The sequence below is a fragment of the Gobio gobio genome (assembly GCF_949357685.1).
Source record: "Gobio gobio genome assembly, chromosome: 18".
Classification (NCBI taxonomy): Eukaryota; Metazoa; Chordata; class Actinopteri; order Cypriniformes; family Gobionidae; genus Gobio; species Gobio gobio.
In genome coordinates, this window is record NC_137111.1 from 44,003,702 (window position 1) to 44,025,911 (window position 22,210).

At 39.6% G+C, this 22,210-nt stretch overlaps 1 protein-coding gene across 1 annotated transcript; it reads right to left on the bottom strand.

The window, feature by feature from the left end:
- Window positions 1–7,887: 7,887 nt before the first annotated feature.
- LOC307142449 (tripartite motif-containing protein 29-like) lies at window positions 7,888–22,004 on the bottom strand. The gene is made up of 8 exons (XM_079843329.1): window positions 21,918–22,004; window positions 20,958–21,582; window positions 20,606–20,701; window positions 9,830–10,063; window positions 9,564–9,711; window positions 9,427–9,456; window positions 9,190–9,244; window positions 7,888–8,906 (listed from the first exon to the last, which is right to left on the bottom strand). Exons 2-8 carry the CDS (start codon window positions 21,528–21,530, stop codon window positions 8,864–8,866), a joined length of 1,179 nt encoding a protein of 392 aa, XP_079699455.1. The 5' UTR covers window positions 21,531–21,582; window positions 21,918–22,004; the 3' UTR covers window positions 7,888–8,863.
- Window positions 22,005–22,210: the final 206 nt, after the last annotated feature.

The window sequence follows — 22,210 nt, forward strand, 5'->3', positions numbered from 1 at the left end:
GCATCCAACTTTGCGCGAATAGCGCAATTTATTCACGCCACATAAGTTCTTCATTCTTAGGCTGAAATGCGGGCTATTGAGAGATTGCCTGTTTGTCACGATGACGTCTAAAGTCCCCGCCAAAGGATGTAGTCCCTTTTAGCAACTTGTTAGCAACCATCGTTTTTAAGACACAATAAAGTCTTAAAAAATCACAAGCAGGTTATAACTAGTGTGTTTTATGTCATAGATTAAAACGTGAAAATATATAGAGGCTTTGTTAACCACAGACCTTATTTCAGGCGATTTAGCAAAACCCCATTCAAAAAACCCATAGACTTTAGGGCGAGGGAACCCATAGGGCTAAAATGCTAACTCACTTCCGCGTTTTGGCCTACAAAGTGACGTCATTACTTCGGCACTCTATTGAGAATGAGGAGATGTCGTCACGACACAGCGCCCCGCCCCCCTTCCGCCATTTTGGGGGTCTGCCCGCCAGGTAATGGATTCGGATAGAGACTGGAGAAGAGATATTCTGATGATTACTATGTACATAGTTTTCCAAACTCAACTGAACATGAAGTTTTAATCCACCCAAGCCGATCTGAGAAAGCAGCGGCTGGTAAACGTACGCCATTATTTCACCACAGGGTGTCAGTCATGGTCTTAACTAGTGAGCGCGATGCTGAAGTGTGAGACACTTGATCAATACGAACCTTTATTTATTTGTATTAAACATGTTGATCACTATTCTGTCATTTTTCATTGTCAGTCATTTTACTGTATGTTATAAACATGTTGCCCAAAACGCTTAATTAATATTCAAGGTAGTTCTAGTTGACTGTAATTTTCCTCTACTGTGTGCGCATCACTGTTTAAGATTAATTCAATATTTAACATTGTTAACGTTACATCCATTTAAGGCACGTACCGAGCATTCATTCTACTTAAGAAGGCTGGAATAAAAGCACCGGCGCACACAAACGATCATTTAAATGTTTAGTCAAATTAATTTAAAAATATAAACTCAATAGGTATAAAATATTATCAGTAAGAGAAAAACACTGCTAATGATGACGGCACTGGACTGCTGCAGGATAGTGGGGAGATATATTTATTATTCAGAATGCACAGGAAATATATTTATAGAAACATTTCAGTGCAAGGTGGTTCGGAGTTCTGCCGTGGCAGCTCGTATGGGTCAACGTTTTTGATATCAGCCAGCTTCTCTAAATACCTCAGCTTGGCGCTGGTAGTAAATTTCTCCCTGTAAGAGACCTCTTCTTCTCCATTTCTTCTAAGTTTTCTCGTAATTTCTCCGCTTAAACGCCGCGATGATAATTCCTCGAGCCGTCTTTCCTGCTCTGATCTCTGTATCGCTCTTACAATGTTACCCCTGGCAACCGATAGCGTGGGATCCCAGAATGGTGTAGGGCTCAGACTCCGCCCACGACCATGACGTATCTCCTCATTCTCAATAGGAAGTGTTGCGTGCGTATAGTTTGTTTGTTGCCATGTCGTCGAGACGCTGTTATTTTCATCCAGGAGTCAAGTCACCTTTGTTTGGCTTTCCCAGGGACGCTGTATTTAGAGATCATTGAGCGCATGCATCCCCGTTATGGTGAGAGGCGTGACCTTTCCGGTAACGTGCGCTCCGTGCCCTAAGCTGCTGTCGAATCACAACACGGGAACCGCTGGCACAATCAGAACTCATTACGTGTTTCTGAAGGAGGGTCTTCATAGAACAGGGAAATCTTTCAAGCCGTTTTGAGGACAGTGAAAACAGCGGTATACAGATAAGTAAATTGTGTGAAAAATACTGTGTTTTTTTACACGCGAAACATGAACACATGTTATATTGCACACTGTAAACACAATCAAAGCTTCAAAAAAACATGAAAAACGGGACCTTTAAGAATTTTTGACATAAACATGCAAAATGCATACAGTAAAATGATTGACAATGAAAAATGACACATAATGTAAGGTGGAAAATAATCAAAGATATTTGAAATGGAACAAAATCCTCTGCTTTGCTGTTGGCAGCCATCATCGTGATCAAGATATTGAAATTGACTCAACCCCTTCCCCCTTAACGCCATCAGAAGGGCCAGGTTGAGTTAGAAAGACAAAAGAATGATTGGCCGGCTGGCCAACAGGTTTTCGCACCTTTGATACAATGGGGGAAGTTTTGTCTGATTGGTTATTTTCAAATGTCTCACGGGTTGGTCTGATTGGTCAGTTTTACAAGAGTAAGTTTTGAATTTGGTGACATCAGGAAGAGGATAAAAGAAGGATTGCATTCTGTAGCTCGCTCTCTTTTAATTCTCTGCCTTCCTCTTGGGAGGGTCTCTTTGGTTTCTCTGGCTTTCTCTGGAGAGAGCTGTTCTTTAGCTCTCTCCCTTTCTCTCTCTCTCTCTCTCTCTCTCTCTCTCTCTCTATCTCACAGGTAACATTCTAGGCAGAGGCCTACAGAGCATAATTAAGGGTTTATGTTTTACATTTATTTGAAACGATTTTAAGTGTAACCATAACCAGAATTTGTGTTTCCTTTTAGAAGAGATTTATGTCTATGATGTAATTGACATTTTACATTTACTTGATTGTTAATAAATTGTTACATTTTGATCCTTTCTGAATTAATCTGTAATTATTAACTATCTCCAATGTGGAACGTTATAATTGTAACAAAGGGTTAAAACGGAACGATCAAATGTATGATTAACTACCAAATATAGATGACCAAACAATCGGTTGGGATTCTCTTCTAAATGCGACCACTATGATAAATGGAGTCAGATAAAGAATATTATAATCAAATCCATTCTTCCAGCTGAGACACTGAACGCGTAAGGCCTTCACCGCGGTTCGCTGCCGATCCTTGGAGCGAATTCATGCGGTCTTACAGTTGGTGACCCCGAATACGTGATGTTGCGAGCAGACGAGCAACGTGTTTTCAGCGAAGTATTGGATTTAAAATCAACAAGAGATTTGAGCTTCTCTTTCCTCAGCTGTTCTGTTGATCTTGTGAATGGATTAAAGCGGACCCTCCGACCAGAATGAGTAAGTAAACCTTCTTTGCCTTTTAGAATTGTTGAGGGAAAGTTTTATTTGCAACTCACACATATAGACACATTTCTAGAACGGGTCGGTATGCCCACTATAGATCGGAACCGTAGAAATCCGATATTGTGTAAGAATTAGACGTGAAACATGACTTTTCAGGGAAATAACAGCAGCAGTGTAGATGAGGAAATTATGGCAATTTTAGGCGTACAATTACAAGATCTCCTCGTTCGATTAAGCGATAAAGGATTGAACCTGAAATGGAGTAACACCGAAATTATATCCTGGTATTCTGCTAAGGGCGCACAGCTCAAATCTGAATCAAAATACAAGAAAATCCCCGCTGCAATTGTTTATTTGCTTCGTCGTAACGATCTCAAGACAATGGTCGAGAACGAACGAACGATAGCAAATATCAAAGAAATTGAAAGATTGCGATCTGACGAATTACAAAAGTTAAGATCAAAAGTCGAATCAGTCTCATACGAGCAACTTGAGTGGGCTAGGCAGCGTGAAAATATGGCAACAAAAATTGATCAGTTACAAGGAAAACTTCAAACCGGCAATAATTACATATCTGCTCTCGAAGATTGTTGTGATAATGCAGGATTTCCAGTGGCCGCAGTAAAACAAGCAGCACTGGATGAAACTTTTGAGCTAGCGAAGCCAAATGATAATGATGACAATGATGCTGCGTTAGGATACAGGCCACAGAGAGAAACTCATAACCGAGCTCCTGTGTTAATGCCTGAACATCCAAAACAACGAAGCCTGATAAAGACTCGCACAAAAGCTACCGACACAGCGAAGAAATCTGTTAAGGTCGCCGTGCTTAAAACTATGACTAATGCGAACGACGAAACCACAACGATCAGCCGTCCGTTAACCTGCGAAGAATGTTCCAGACACAAACAAGTCGTTGGAGTAATGCCAAGAAAAGGGCCGTTTCAACCCTACTGGGAAACATTGATGCTACAGGCTACGGTGTATAAGCTAGAAGTTAGAGACGTGTGGCAAATAGCACTTCTCACTCTCCCTGAAGAGCTCAGACCGAAACTAACCGAAGGCATGAAATCTGGCAACATAATCAAACGAGTCCGCAACGAAACAGACGAAGCCATATATGAACGACTAAAACAGGCATTATTAGAAATGAGGGGACCGACACACGCAGATTGGAGCAAAATACTAGAAATCCAACAGGCGAGTGATGAAACATTTGAGACATACGCCGAGCGGTTATGGGTAACTTACAGAGAACACTCAGGATTAGAAAATGCAGATCGAGACCATGACGCGTTATTACAACTTGTGAAAAATAATGCTGGCATCCCAATCCAACGGGCTTTGTCAAATGGCGTCGATCCAGTTAAAAACACATTCCAATCCATAGTAGACTGGGGCTCAAGAATAGAAAATAGATGGAAATCTAAGCTAAATGCTGAAAAGTGCATTACTCCCATAATGCTTAACAGCAATGGGATTAAAAAGCATGTTCACTTCGTAGATGAGGTGACTTGCTCTAATGAATCTGAAGCATTTAGTTCAGAAAATGCACAAGAAAGTGTGTCTATTTTAGCTCTTAAGGGGATGCAGGATGATTTGCAAGCATCCGAGAGTCATGAATATACTGAAACTCCAGGAGAAGGTAGCAGACAACCCAACAGACAACCCAATGGCAAAGAGAACAGGTTTTGCAGATACTGTCAGAAAATCGGGCATGTCGATGGAAAATGCTGGTCACTGGGTAACGGGCGACCTCCGCCGTATTTTCAGAAAAATAGGAAATTACTTTCTAAAGGCAAAGAACAGCGCTCATTTGCCGGTCAAACTATCAGTGAGCTAACTGCAGTGTTCATGCAAGGGCTTCAGCTATTAACTTCACTTGCGAGCGGGCTAGCAGCCTCTTAGCAAGATTAAAACACCCAGATTGCAATGATCCTGTTTGTATTTTCAAATTTGTAATTGTATAACACATTGCGCGCATTGATTACACATAGTTGTTTGTGCTACAAGATACACATAGACTAGTCAAGTTTATTCTTTAAAACACAAGATTGCTTTACTGTAAGTGATGAAACACTTAGGATAAAGGCCGTAGATGCTACGCATTCTAGGCCATGTATCTTGTGTAAATTGGAATAACTTTAATACTGGAATTGTACAGCAATTTCAAGTTGCATGTGTCAATGTTGAATTTGTTTGTCTCCTATAATGCAAGCTCTGCTATTTCCCATATAGCTGCAGTAAACCATAAACAGGAACATAGAATTGCCATCTGGCTACAGTGTGAATTACAATTGCATTAACCATGAAAATGTCTTCATCGCAACAGGACTCAATAACTCTGACCTTTGCTATTTCTAATTTGAGAAAGTTATAATACCTTTCATTGGTTCAATTCCCAGTGCCAAAAAGGAGGGGAATTGTGCTGTTAAATGTGGCACAGATAATAGAAAACCAATTCATCCTTCACTCAAAATGACTGTAATAGTCTGAAGTGTTAATACACAGAAACAACAGCAGTAATTAACTGTGTTTCTCTCTAAATTTGCAATTCCTTGGAGGACGGCGGCCAAAAGGCCCCCCTCCCCCTGCATCTCAAAACTTGAGATGTGAGAGATGGGTGCGAATATCTTTATATATATTTGATGGGGTCAATCACACCTCACAATATGTCTACATGACCTCCCAGTGAAAAAACTGGAATTAAATTATGCAACACAGATTGATATTGATTATATTCCACCCATCTCCAAAACATTAACACAGAATACACCCTACACTCACGACAACATCACCTGGAATAGACCAAATCTATTCAGGCTGAACACTACACATCATAAACGACAAAGATGACATAGAGTCTAAAAGTGTTACATCACTAAAGATCTATTGTTCATCTTTTCACACTAACAGATCCAGATAGCTACACACACACACACACACACACACACACACACACACACTCTGTTACCAGGAATACCCATTATTGTATGACTAATCATATTTAGATCTACATTAATTACATTGGAAGATTCCTGAACAAACACAGTGGTTATTATATATATGTATGCTTTCATAAATGTGATTGATTTGTTGTTTTTCTTTTATGGTTTATTGATGCGTACCATCTTTTTTAATGTATCAATTGCACTGACTTTTGCTACATTTCCTTTGAGAAATTCAAACCAAAATGCTCAAATTCCACTAGTATAATAGTGGAAAGTTAGATGAACTTTGAGTTTGATTTCCGAGTCTTGGTTACACTGAATATTTTGCTAATACTCCTCATGAAAAGGGGGACTTAAAATCAACAATGATTTGTTTTGTTATAATGCATTTTATTTCAATGTTCCCAGAAACAATGTACGAGCTTGTGGAATCTTCTTTTTATTCTCAAACCCTGACCACTTTATTAAGTATATTGATTTAAGGGCTTATTTCCAGAGACTATTTTAATATGACCACATCAGACTTCTGACCAATGAAAAATGCCATGTATGCTTTTGTTCTTTGTTGTGCTTAATCACAGAATACCTGCAGCAAAAGTTCGCTCCTGTGTCCTCAAAAAGAGTGGCTGTTCTTGAGGTGTGAAGTAATCAATGGACGTTTTGCATATCAATGATGAAGTTCTCATGCAGGGCTACAAGGACAACAAAGGCTGAAAACTGATCAGCTGCTTTTGCAACAAGTCTGGACGAGAAGTCTGAAGAATAACATCTACACACAACAGAAAGCATATCTTTGTGGACAATGCCACCTTTGGACTCAATGGTTGTGGCCAATGGTGCCAAACGGGGAACTGTAAGGTGGAAAATAATCAAAGATATTTGAAATGGAACAAAATCCTCTGCTTTGCTGTTGGCAGCCATCATCGTGATCAAGATATTGAAATTGACTCAACCCCTTCCCCCTTAACGCCATCAGAAGGGCCAGGTTGAGTTAGAAAGACAAAAGAATGATTGGCCGGCTGGCCAACAGGTTTTCGCACCTTTGATACAATGGGGGAAGTTTTGTCTGATTGGTTATTTTCAAATGTCTCACGGGTTGGTCTGATTGGTCAGTTTTACAAGAGTAAGTTTTGAATTTGGTGACATCAGGAAGAGGATAAAAGAAGGATTGCATTCTGTAGCTCGCTCTCTTTTAATTCTCTGCCTTCCTCTTGGGAGGGTCTCTTTGGTTTCTCTGGCTTTCTCTGGAGAGAGCTGTTCTTTAGCTCTCTCCCTTTCTCTCTCTCTCTCTCTCTCTCTCTCTCTCTCTCTCTCTCTCTCTCTATCTCACAGGTAACATTCTAGGCAGAGGCCTACAGAGCATAATTAAGGGTTTATGTTTTACATTTATTTGAAACGATTTTAAGTGTAACCATAACCAGAATTTGTGTTTCCTTTTAGAAGAGATTTATGTCTATGATGTAATTGACATTTTACATTTACTTGATTGTTAATAAATTGTTACATTTTGATCCTTTCTGAATTAATCTGTAATTATTAACTATCTCCAATGTGGAACGTTATAATTGTAACAAAGGGTTAAAACGGAACGATCAAATGTATGATTAACTACCAAATATAGATGACCAAACAATCGGTTGGGATTCTCTTCTAAATGCGACCACTATGATAAATGGAGTCAGATAAAGAATATTATAATCAAATCCATTCTTCCAGCTGAGACACTGAACGCGTAAGGCCTTCACCGCGGTTCGCTGCCGATCCTTGGAGCGAATTCATGCGGTCTTACACATAATATAGATTAAAATATTTAATACAAATAAATAAAGGTTTGTATTCATCAGGTCTCACTTCAGGTCACTAGTTTAGACAAGCACTGACACCCTGTGGTGAAATAATCAATGTGTTTAATAAATACATTTTCAACTAAATATACAAATAAATCTAATTAGTAAACTAAATTAATCATATAAACTAAATTACTGATCTAATGCCCACATTGTCACTGTATGATAATTGAAATGAGCTGATGACATCACCGTTTTCTCCGGAGCGGCTGTAAGGCTGAATCAAATTCTGTTGCATTATTTTCCTGTTTAACACTGTGAAGCTGCTTTGAAACAATCTGCATTGTAAAAAGCGCAATCAATAAAGTTTACTTGACTTGACTTTAACAGCCGCTGCATTCTCAGATTGGCCGTTGAGTTTGGAAAATTCTTTACACAGCAATCAACAGAATATCTCTTCTCCTGTGTCTGGAAATGTCCAGATTTTTAAATCTTTTTTAACCCATATGGTACAATATACATTGCATTACTGTAGCGCCTCACGGCTGACTATCACATAAGACAACACAAATATAATACATTTCATTATAATCAGTTGAAATTGGATCATTTATCTTTTTTGTTGATTTGTACAGATGATCTTTGGACTAATAAGGATGTGTTAACATACAAAAAAATAGAGCGCTGGACTTCAACTCCATCATCAAATGGTTCCAGAATTATGAGAACATTTCTGTTATAGCACCACCTAGTGCTGGAATTTGACAATATTTTGTGTGGCTCCTCCAAACAAGTCATTGTTAAAATCTAATGTTTTGGAACATTATTCACAACATAAAGGTATATCTTTTCTCTATCGCTTATGGAACTATGTGTGCAATGGTGTTAAATGTAACTGACTGACTGGAGAGAAAAGAATTTAAAGGCACAATTTACAAATCCCACCTGAGAAACAGTTTTTAAATAGTTATTAATAATTATGTCTACCCATATCTAAATCTGGTGCCTTGTAACCTTTTAATGTACTCTAGGAAAGAATGACGATTTCCAGATGTTTTAAGTGTCGTCATCTTCTGGTTATGGTATGGGGAGATCATAATCATCATCATCAACAACAGTGCTGTAATCAAAAAGTTTACATTGTAAGAAGCAAACTTACAAGAAAAATAATTAGATCGTTTCTAAGTCAACTACAGAGCAAATGTGCACAAATCACTATCATTCAAAGGTTTGAGATATACAAGATTTATTTTTTTAAGATTATGTTCACTAAGGCTTCATTTAGTTTGGTTATTTATTTTAGGCTTTTTTATTTAATAAAAATCTCAGCCATTTCAATCAAAACTTTTTTTTTAGAAATAAGGTTATTTCTATTTTTTTTTTAAATCAACAAATACACTCACCTACTCAACTCCACACCTCCAACTGCTTCCGCCCATGAATCGTAAACTTCGTAAACTTTATTTAAAAAATGAAACATGCATGGAAAGAGCTCAATCACATTTCTAAGTAGTAGTTATTGAAACCTTTTGCCACAACGGAAAAAAGAACCAAAATAATAATGTCCTATAATATAATAATAAATAAATTGTGTATTCTTTAATTGTGCATTTTTTTTCTCTTTAGAATAATGTACTTACGCTCTTTCTGGAATATTTGGACATCAGCAACTACAAAGACAGACACACAGTATTAACTTACATGATGTGAGATTTCTCTGAATAAACATATATACTGAACTGCCAAACTAAAAATGCACTTGAAAATGTTATTTCACCTTTGTTTAATATTCCACCAATGTGCTCTACACAGACTTTATCCAGCTGGCGTTTCAGCTCAGAGAGAGATTGCTCTACTCTTTCAAATGTCTGGTTACTAACATCCCTGGGTGACCGGAAGAAAACTCCAGAAGACAAAGTGTAATTCTGAAATTGTAAGAAAAAAACAACAAAATAATAACAAAATAATAATAAAAAGAGTTACAGAATCAACAGTGCAGCATTTCATAAATAAATAAGCCATCCTCTAGATTTTTTTTGCCACCTGGAAGAAATGAACATGATCCTCTGTATGTAAAAGAGGCTCCAGTTTATCATTCTTCTCCTGTAGTTCCCCGATCTCCTGCTCCAGACTCTGTATGTGATTCTCTGCATCTTGTACTTCCTTGTTCCTTTGAGCTCTGATGTTCTCTCTCACCTCGGCTTGTCTGTCCTCAATGGAGCGGATGATCTCGTTGAAGATTCGGTCACTGTTCTCCACTGCGGCTTTAGCAGAGCGCTGTCACAACACAAAGCACTTGGTCAACTTTTGACACATTGTACCAGGAAACTTTATCTAGCTGCAATATTTGTAAAACTTGATAACAATTTAAAATAAGGTCCCATTAACATTAGTTAAAGCTACACTGTGTGATATTTTCCCCCATCTAGTGGTGAAAAGGTAAATGACCATCCAGTGAATTTTAGTTTCTGTTCCTCTCAATTCCGATTTCGTTTTAACTCCTACGGTGGCCGATTTAGTCCAAGATTAACATGGCTTCCAGTTCGACCTCGTCCACATTCGGTGCCTGTGGGATATTCTGTGCGCAGTTGGATGGTTGGAACTCAACTGGCCTAATTATTCGGCTAGAAAGAACTGCAGCTAATCCAGAGTGAACTTTGATAATAGTAATGTTTATTCAGTCATCCAATTGCAAGGCATAAACAGGTTTGCGTGGATATGTACATAAATGTGGTTTCTGTGAGAGAACAAATAAGGATGGTAAATATAATGACATGACAGAAGATACACAGTTAAGAACTGTATAACTATACTTATAAGTTACATTTGTATAATGTAACTGTAAACCAGAGCTTATTGTACCATATATAGGCGCTAAATGCAGCTGCATTAAAAGGAGCGGAGCTGCCGCTGCTGCTGCTAACAAGCGGTGTCGGATTACAAAAGTGTGTGCTTTAGCACTGCAGTGCGCTCTGTATAACAATTGTTAATATGCCGATCAGACCTGATACATATTTCCATCAACATACATTACAAGCAAATATTTTCTATAAACGAATAAACATTGTTGATAACAAAATAACTGAATGATTATTCAAATAGGTGAGCATTAAGCTATTGTATGTTGACACAAAAATACTTCTGAGGTGACATCAACTGAATTACGCGATGACACACTCTGAAACACATCTACAATGACAATAACTATTATTACTTACGGAGTTATTAACGCACAGAAATACCACACAAGGAAAAACAGACTTTTGAGGAATAAACAAGCCAAACTCCGTATAACTCTGTTACTGGACGCTGCTGAGATGAAAACTCTCTGCGCATGCACCAGACAAGTCTGAACAAGTTGACGCGCGAGGCAGGGAATTTTGTACAGTGCCATCGAGTGTTAAAACGCGAAAGGCGAAGCTTGAATTTACGGGTATGTCCCTCTTTGGCTAATGTACTTTCAAGATGGAGGGGCAACATGGCGACCTGCATTCGAACCCCTCACCCGTATGTATTTTAAATGACATTATAAACTTACGAGAATATTTTATAACTTGAAAGAAGTAAATATACATTAATGAGCACATATATTTTTGAAAGAACTAAGTGTTTTTAGCTAAGAATAAACTAAAAAAGTTACACAGTGTAGCTTTAAAGGTAGGGTAGGCAATTTACAGAGAGGCTAGTAATAGTGAGCTAGCATTGAAAGCATAAGATCCCACCCTCCCTTCAGAGCGTCTCCAAAGCCACGCCTCCTTCAAAACACATGAACATGTACAGCAGGGAGCAAATAAAAGCATCATGAGAGATGGCGTTAAACTATCTACAGTTACCGATTTGCGACCTGGAACGTCCTCACCCTGAATGGCGTGGGCTATCAGGTGGCGTTTGTTAATGAGCTAGTTAAGTATAACATCCTCGTAGCCGGAATCACTGATGTACGACTGCCAGGCCACGAGCAGCGAATGGTCAACGCTGCCACTAAACTGCTCTCAGGCGGCACATATCACACACAGGGAGTGGCATTAGTCCTGCATCCACCCCTCAACAACTCACCGGTAATGAGGCATCCAGTTTCACCAAGACTCCTGTATGCACAGCTACTCCATTTGCAGGGACAACTCTCACTTGTAGTTGCCTACGCCCCAACAGAAGATGCTGACGCCGTATTCTTAGCTAAAAACACTTAGTTCTTTCAAAAATATATGTGCTCATTAATGTATATTTACTTCTTTCAAGTTATAAAATATTCTCGTAAGTTTATAATGTCATTTAAAATACATACGGGTGAGGGGTTCGAATGCAGGTCGCCATGTTGCCCCTCCATTTTCAGTCTGAGTTAAATCTCTTTTTTGGCTCAATTTATATGTAAAAGAAAACATGCCTAATAATTCTGCACACCTGAATATAAGGTGATTTTCATTTCCAGCCTTCATGAACAATTATATATCACTTATACATTATTAAATACTAAATCAATAGTAGTTATTAGGATTACTGTGGTTTGGAATTGGTCAAATGTGCCTGGAAAAAAAATATGATCAGAAAATCCAAAAGTATTAAATGCCCATGAGAAGGATGCAATACTAATGCAATACTAGACATTGCAGTTAAGGCATGACCATTGGACAGTGAAATGCTCGTTGGGTCAGCAGGATCTGACAAAAACAGGTGGTGAAGAAAAGACACTGCAAAAGAATTAAGAATTAAGGTGAAGAATTAAGGGTGAAACCATCAGGAACCCTTTAGTCTCCAGCGCCACCATTTTCCAGAGCTGCAACCTACCTGGAGTCTCCAGAAGTGCAAGGTGTCAGGATCTCAGAGACTTCAGTTAGGTAAAGAATCCTAAAAAATGACCCCCACTAGATAAGAATCACAAGCTGAAGTGTTGTAAAATACATGAAGCCTGCTTTTCCATAGGTTTTATAGGTTGAGAATGACTCTTGAAGGACCAGCACCACATCCTCTAGTACCACTGTTTGAAGAATTCATCTTCCAGAATCTGGCAGTAGGTTTTGGGAGTTCATTTTAGTCCATCCTGAAGTCCGTTTTGCAGAGATGGACTAAAAATGAACTCCCAAAACGTACTGCCAGATTCTGGAAGATGAATTCTTCAAACAGTGGTACTAGAGGATGTGGTGCTGGTCCTTCAAGAGTCACTCTCAACCTATCTGTCCATAAAGCCTATAAAAAAACCTTCTTCATGTATTTTACAACACTTCAGCTTGTGATTCTTATCTAGTGGGGGTCATTTTTTAGGATTCTTTACCTAACTGAAGTCTCTGAGATCCTGACACCTTGCACTTCTGGAGACTCCAGGTAGGTTGCAGCTCTGGAAAATGGTGGCGCTGGAGACTAAAGGGTTCCTGATGGTTTCACCCTTAATTCTTCACCTTAATTCTTAATTATTTTGCAGTTAACAGGTGTCTTTTCTTCACCACCTGTTTTTGTCAGATCCTGCTGACCCAACGAGCATTTCACTGTCCAATGGTCATGCCTTAACTGCAATGTCTAGTATTGCATTAGTATTGCATCCTTCTCATGGGCATTTAATACTTTTTGACTTTTCAGTCTGAGTTGAATCTCTTTTTTGGCTCAATTTATCTGTAAAAGAAAACATGCCTAATAATTCTGCACACCTGAATATAAGGTGATTTTCATTTCCAGCCTTCATGAACAATTATATATCACTTATACATTATTAAATACTAAATCAATAGTAGTTATTAGGATTACTGTGGTTTGGAATTGGTCAAATGTGCCTGGAAAAAAAATATGATCAGAAAATCAACGTGCCTAATAATTCTGCACTCCCTGTACATTATTATTATAAAATCTATAATAAAATCTTTATTTTAAAATCTAATATTTTTTTATTTTAAAAATGCAATTGACACTGTCGATCATGACGTTCTTTTGTCAAAACTATCCTATTTTAATTTTTGTGGGAATGCAATCAAATGGATGAAATCATACTTAACTGACACAAAACAAAGGACACATATTAACAACACTCAATCTACATATCTAAACTGTAAAATAGGCGTCCCTCAAGGATCTATACTGGGCCCCCTTTTGTTCAGTCTCTATATAAATGACCTGCCCAGTTTCTCCATCTGTACATTTACAAATGTATGCAGATGACACAGTCCTCTACGTGCACGCTCTAAAATAAACAACAAGCTGCACACCAACTGACTGAGGCCATGAGCAAGGTATCCATATGGCTAAATAATTCAGGTTTACACCTGAACATAAGTAAAACAGTATGTATGTATTTTACAAAACAAACTATACTGTGACTTATGACCCTGAGGTAATTGTTAACCAAGAGAAGGTTAGAGCGGTATCTGACTTTAAATACCTGGGAATCATCCTAGACTCACAACTCTCATTTAAAAAGCATACAAAAAAGGTTGCCAATATTGTTAAATTTAACCTGGTAAATTTTAAGTACATAAGATCAAACCTACCGATGAAGGCCGCAAAGCTCTTCTTGCATGCGATGATCTTCTCACATTTTTCTTACTGTTTAACTAGCTGGTCACAAGCCAATAAAACAACATTAAAACAACATTGCAACCATTGGAGTCACTTTATAAACAGGCATTAAAGACATTGGACCGTAAGGGTAATAGCTATCATCATTGTCACATTATCAAAAAACTTAACATGTTTAGCTTTGAAAATTTTAGACATTTTGCTGATGCCTGTCTTGTCTTTAAGGTACTCCATGGGCTTGCTCCACCATCACTGTGCCAGTTTATAAAACAGAAAGATAAGGTTGATAGAATAACTAGAGCAACCACCAGAGGGGACTGCATAGTTCAATATAGACAAAGCAGGATAGGAAACACAGCCTTTTCTGTCAGAGCCACAATTTTTTGGAATAGTCTGCCCACTGAGTTAAGGGAGTGTAATAGTCTATCCTCTTTTAAAAAACAGCTTAAATCTTGGATTAGGAATAATTACTGTGGCGAACAGCGAGGCCGAGGGACCGTGAGGGCGGGACGAGGCGGCGCTCATCAGGGAGGATGAGCGCCAGCTGCGCGCCGCAGCGATCTCGGCCCTCGCGGAGGAGTGAGGGACTATAAAGGAGGAGCGACGACAGTGAGGGACGAGAGAGGACCAGGCCTGGATTTTATGTTGTATTTTATTTATGTTTTGTTATGTGTTGCTGCAGTCGACCGTGAGGGGCTGCAGCTTATTATTTTCATTTTGTGTTTATTTGTATGTAGGCGACAGTCGTCCGCGAGGGGCTGTCGCCGCCATTTTAGTTTGTGTTTGTTTAATTAAGTTATTTTGAATGTCCGCCGGTTCCCGCCTCCTTCTTCCCGTACAAACAACGTTTACTACAATTACAATTATAACCATACACCAAATACTTAAGTCCATAAATACACTTTGCTTATTATTATTACTTTTTTTTTGTATTGTATTGTATTTACTTTATACTGTAATTCAGTTGAGGGTGAGGTGAGCAATATATTGTCTGTTTGAGGGTCTCATATTGTTTTAAAATTCCTGCAGTATTTATTACATTACTACTGTATTTATTAATTCTCATATGTATTTTTGACTTTCGTATTTTAGGGTGCCTGTTAAGACCTGGCTAGGGACAACATAGAAACTAGCACTTGTAGCTAACTCTGGCTTGTTTACAGCAAGTAACCTGTTGTTGATCAATGAGCATTGTCCCTATCAAATAAAATAAATGAATTAATTAATTATTATTATTATTTTGACAAGTATTCTATTGTAGGCCTACAATAGTAATATATTTCTGTCACAATTTCATCTAGTTAAACCAAACGTTTATTTTGACCTGTTTTTAGAGTGCATTTGACAATGGTTTTTAATCAAATAAAGTTATGAAAATGATTTATTGTACAGCTCTACTTTCGATGTAGTCATCCATCCATCTGTTTGCGCGTGTTTTACGTGACATCTACGTTATACTGTAAATTAAATTGTCATGACTGGATTCACTCTGCATCACAGAAATCATTCGGCCTTAAGTTATAAACGTACCTTTATCCGCACAGAGGGTGTTCCCGAACATGTTCTATGTGTTTCCTCGTTTGCATTTTGTTTGCTAATTTGATATCCCCCAGGACAACACCCGGCTATTTAAGTATTGCCATACTATCCAGGGGTTCAAAACAGCGTTTCGCTTTCAGCTGGGTCTGACATCTGTCTTGTCCGTCCGTCTCCATATTTTTGTGATTTTTGCGTGTTCTCCCGCCCTTCAATTCAATGCAGTCATTTCCAGATCGCGATTTTTTCCCCCCCTTTGTATTATTTATTTTTACTCAGTAACGGGTGTGGTTTAAATGTAGCGAAGTACAATACTTCAAACAAAACATACTTAAGTAATTACAGATTTTAAAAACTACTTAAAGTAGAAGTACACAGAAAAACTACTCAATTACAGTAATGCAAGTAAATGCAATTCGTTACTTTCCACCTCTGCAGATAACCCTGAAACGGCTCTGCACTATAATATCGCCATTGAGAATGTTCTCGACACTGGGCGATCTGCCAGAGGACGTTGAGGTTGCATGGATCAATAAGTGATACTATTCGTGCAGGCACCAAAAACACCATTGGCTACAGAAGACCCTGTCGAAAACCGTGGTTATCCGGCGAAGCAACAGATACAATTGATCCAAAAGCTTGAGCCCGTTTAGTTGGTGACAAAGCAGAGCACAAGCGGCTCAAGGGTATCTTCAGGGCCAAGGCAAAGCGCGACCGTGAGGTATATTATCAGTCCCTAGCAACTGAGGCAGAGGACAGGCTACATCAAAATAACTTAAAGGTAGCATACAGGACCATCAGCAAGATACAGGGTTCATGCAACACTCAAGGCACCACTCCAATCCTTAGAGCAGATGACTGTTCCTTAGAGCAGATCTTGTGTCGAATCGGCCAGGCTGCTTCAGCAATGAGGTCTTTTCAGCCCCTTTGGCGTCAGCAGAGGATTCAGCTTAGTACAAAACTCCAGTTATCTTCCACGTGCATGCTCCCAATCCTCCTGTATGGCTCAGAGACTTGGACTCTTTAATTGCAAGATGCAAAAAGATCACCAGCGTCACCTTGCAGACTGGCCTGCCAACAATCACTGACATAATCACTTATCGTCACACTGCTCTTTTCGGTCATGTGGCCCAGATGGGAAGTCATAATCCTGCCCATAGCACCCTAGCCTGTGCTGTTGCCCGCCATACTGTAAGACGCACTCCTAACGGTTGGAGAAGACCAACTGGTTGCCCTCGCCGAACATGGGTTCATCATATTGGTGACGGCACCATTTCCTCTCTTCTACATGAATGGAACCTCACCATCAGAGGAGATGGCACAGGGATAGTGAAAGAAGTAGGCAAAGGGATGGCGGAGACAGGCAGATGGGACCATGGAGGCAAAGACGGAAGTAGTAGCCGGATGTTGTCGACCCAAGAGCGCAACCAGAACAATAGCCCATGGCAGAGTGGAGGGAGGAGGAGCCATTTTGGTGACTTGGTGGGCATCATGCTGTTGACGTCCAACGGAACAGGTAGCCACTGGGAGAAGGGCCCCTTGCACAGACGTAGAGCCGAGGGAGTGAAGGAACGCTAATTAGCTGGGTGGCAGCAACAGAACCACAGCGACTACCCCCTGAGATGGAAGTGAAGATCCTGAGGGCTAAGGACGAGCTGGTGTGACCAAGGGTGGAGCTTGCCGGAGCTGAAAGGGTCGAGGACTGGAGGGCAGTGGACAGCCAGCAAGTCCGCAGCAGAGGTCTGACCCAGGTGAAGCCGACAGTCCGAGGGAGCCCGTCGAGGTTGAATGGCCAATGGTCAACACTGGAGTCGAGGGAGGAAGGAGCGCAGGAGCCAGGGCGACGGGTCGAGGTGGTTCTGAGCAATCCGAGGCTGGAGGATGAGCCACGGGCTCATCACACTCTGGAGGTATTAGCTCCCCGCAGATTCAAGGTGTAACCACGCCACTGAGAGGAGGTAGAGGTGACACTGAGGGACTGATGGGGGATGATGACGACTGGGTGGTAGCAGTGGCTGAGGAGTGAGGGTGGGAATTGAGAAACAAACAGAATCCAACAAAACACAAGGTGCTTCCAACAGCAGTCTGGAGAGTTGGTAGGAGAAGGAAGCTGAGCGGGGTTAGCACGACTGAAGAAGATGATATACATACAGGTAAGTTCATGAGGCACCAGAGATCCAAATCTCCACTCACACTCAGTGGCAGGTGGGTGGGGCTCACTTCCATTCCCTCAAACTCCCACGGCGATGGACAGAAATGCTGGTCCGTGACGTCACCCATAGGATTCTGAAGAGCCGTTTTGAAGCGTTTAGTAGGGTCGAGCTAGCCGTTGCCATCTTGGCAGTGCGTGTCACACCCGGATAACAGAAAAAGAGCAAAGAGGCGGACGTGGGTGGAGCTGAGGTAATGACTAGCTGACAGCAGACAAACGACAATCCACCTGACCTGGTTACTTCAGTGATTTAGTATTAAGCTTTGTATTTAAACTGGGTCATTTATGTAGTAGAAATGTGAAATTATTTTTGAATTTGGTGCCTTCTAGACTGAGAAAAGACAGAAAATGTATTTTTGTCTCATGTGGATGAAAGACAAAAACTCCCAGAATGCACTTGCTTCGCTGCCCTATGAGGCCACTCCGTACACCGTCGTTTTGATCTTCATAGCAATACAATCATTTCATTCAGTTAGAGAATAAACACTACAATTAAAAACTGAACGTGTCTTTTCAATAAAGTGAGAGTAAGCCGAACGAAAGTCACGGCACAGACACAGCAGTGTCAGATTTAATTCATCACGAAGAGCTGAGCAGAATTGAGGTGACGTTAAGCGCCAGTCTGGCATGTTTTCAGATCGCATATGGAAGCTAAACTATCACAGGAATTCATTGAAAAGTTGAAACACTCACTTTGCTCTGCATCGATCCGTTGTGAATGTCCGTGCGGCCGTCTGTGTCTTACATTCTGTGCGTGAGATCTCTCCCCTATGGGCGGGTAGATAACATGCGGAACAGCTCCATCTAGTGGCTGTAGTCTTTAGCCTCTGGCCAAAAAATCCTCCGATGACGCAAAATGACGATATTTGCGTCATCGGAGGATTTTTTCCAGAAATAAAATGCATAATTATTTAGTCTCAGGGGGATATGAGGGGGGAAAGTACCATAATTTGAATATACTACCAGGTTTCTACTGATACAAAGCCTAATGCTAAATCACTGAAGTTACCCTTTAAGGCTTTATATAATGTAAACGAATGAGTTATAAAAAAAATGCACCCCCTCACAGTTGTCATAAAGGGCAGAATTAGCTATATAGACCAAAACCACAATTTGTACCAGGCTGTAAACATGTTTTTTTTTCTGCTGTAAAGTTGGGCAATTTAACATGGGGCTCAGTGAGGTTCTCTTTTCACATGTATCGATAAAGGAACGGAAAGCTTTCCTGACCTGCAGTAGCTATCCTGGGGCCGGTTGCACCAGCTGTGCACAAGTTACAATCAGATTACAATTACACTAGTTTTGACATAAATGGGCACTAAGTTACAACTTATGCACCACTAAATATTTTTGCGTTGCACCTTCAAACTTATTTGAAGCCTAAATCTTTACATAAACTAAATATTTAGAGAAGCCTCCGATCAGGAGTAACCGTTGGAATAAAATAGCAGACAGACTGAACTGCATTAATAAGCTCTTGTTTTACATGATGACATACACACACTTACATAGTAATCTATTCACATTATGTTTTCTCTCTTAAAATGTAAACGGTTAAAACGAACCCGTCCAAAACAGCGCCGCTATGTGCATCTGTCCCATCGGTCCGTGTTGTGCATGTCAAATAAAATCATAATCAATAAATGTAATTTCTTATTTTTTTGTTTCAGTATTAATTTATTGATCCTTAGTTTCATTTCAAATAGCCTACAGTTTCTGAATGTTATTTATATATAAAAGCACTTGTTATTCATGATTAAGTATCATATTTAATGGGAACGTATTTTTATCATTAGTTAAGTGAGGCAAAAGTAGGAAGAATGAAGAATAAACAGAATTTCAACAACTTACTATGATAAAATAATTTCCTCTTTGCTTTCCCCCGCCTGTTCAGGCATCCTGATGCACTACTGCTGTCCACCATGTTGAAATAGTAAGTTTTAAACAGTCTGGTTTTAAATTATTGTTCGACCACTATAGATACCAATGCTTCAGCCACTCTAGCGAGTAGCATCTTCCTGCAAACCCGGAGGCTACATTTTCAGGACTGCATTTCTAGGACCCTAGCAATGATTTAGTTGTTTAATTGATTGTGCTTAATTGATACAATGCCCTAACCAACCCCTAAACCTACCAATGGTAACCCTGTTGAAATATTTAAACTAATTTAAGTAATTAAGTTTAAATGGCTGTGCCTGCTGTCTTGTTTAAAATAAGGTGGAAAAAGTTTCAATCAGGTCTCCTCTGTTGGAGTAGTTGGCTAGATGGCGCTGTCACACAAAAAACTAGGGTCCTAGAAATGCAGCCCTGAAACTGTGGCGGTCCTAAAAGTGCAGCCACCGGTATTACAGTAGATATAGACAGGAAACAATGGGAGAGGAACAGGACCATGAAAGGGCCGCGAGCATGAACTCAAACTGCTGCGGCATATGGCACAAGGCCCCTATTTTTTATTCAACCAGTGCAACTCTATTGTTAATATTTATTTTGTCATCAGCTGTTTGGCAATTATAGAAACTTTAATCTCTTGCAAACCCCCATTTATAGCTGTCAATCACACTTAGGCCTACCTTATAAGAGATCACAGCTTCTTTAAACTGACGAACCTTCTCCTTTAAGTCGTTGGTTTTCTGCATGAAATCCCTCTTTTTTATGTTCAGTTCCTCCTGTGGGTGAATTTGCAATCAATTAGAATCCTGTTCGTAAGCAACTTAAAATAACAAAATAAAAAACTGTTGAATGGAATCAAAATTTTTGCATTTGTACAGGACTTTGTTCCCTTTTTGCAATAAATAAATAATAGCTTCCTTCATCTATTTTTACTAATTTGCTACCATGAGCTATTTATTCTTACAAGCAAGATATTATTTAATATCTCAATTATTTATCTTAGAAGATTCAATGGGAGACTTGTGGTCTTACCTTTTTTTTTGTCATTTCAGCTGCAGCAAAGACTGTTTTATGTCCGCTGTGCTGATCCCCCATACAAACTACACATATACACTTCTGGTCATCATGACAGTAAATCTCCATTGCTTTATGATGTTGAGGGCAGATCTGCTGCTGTAGATTTGGGGAAGCTTTCACCAGCTTGTGCTTTTTAAAAGCTTTGGACTCATAATGAGGCCGGACGTGAGTTTGGCAGTAAGAAGCCAAACAAACCAAACACGACTCGGTGGCTTTTATTTTTATTTTTTTGCAAACATCACACGTCACGTCTCCAGGCATAGCTGGAGATTTCCGCTTCATTCCCTGTAAAATATCAGCAAGTACTATGCTTCTGCTGAGAGCTGGTCTTTGGTTGAATGCCTTCCTGCATGTAGGGCAGCTGTAAATGCTGACCAGCTGACCTCTATGAACTTCCTGATCCCAGAACTTCTTAATACAGCTCATGCAGAAACTGTGCCCACAAGAAGTAGTCACTGGATCCTTGAGCAGATTCAGGCAAATCGGACAGTCTAAAGGATTTTCAGTATCAAAGACAGATTCTGCCATTTTGGTGCTCAAGCACAGGAATATTCACTGTAGAATAACAGGAGTTTGGAATCTTTTGAAATCAGAATGGGAGTGAAATGAAAATGAAAGTAAACATAATGAATCACTATTTCCTGCTTCTTTAAGTTTCAGAAAATGTCACTATATATCTGCAACATCCTGTAAAGCACTAGACCTATACATAAAAATGTAAAAACACATTTGCCTTATCAAAACGTGCTACTCATTTCTGAAAAACACTCTCACACAAGAGCTTGACAAACAAGTTAAGCTCACACTTTATGTAGCCCATGAACGGTGTTGTCTTGTTTATTAAATACCTTTACCTATTTTTCACCTACACACACACAGACACACACACGAAAAAACTTTTAACACTTTTATTACCTGTCTTGGCCCAGTAGTCACTCCACTGTCAACCGTGGTGTGCTGCTGGTTCTATTGAGCAGGTGTTGTGTAATATTCAGTTCCTGTGAAAAACTAATCCAATGGGCGTAGCATACATGCATATTCATGAACATTCGCCCAGCTGTGGGCGCGCCTTTGAAACACAAACAAACGAATGGATTGAAAGTTGTTGTTTTATCATGGGATCACAACATGTTCGAATGATTATTTCGATAAGGCAATACAGCCGAATGGACACGTGCCACATTTACAAGGCCAACAACTGTTTAAAA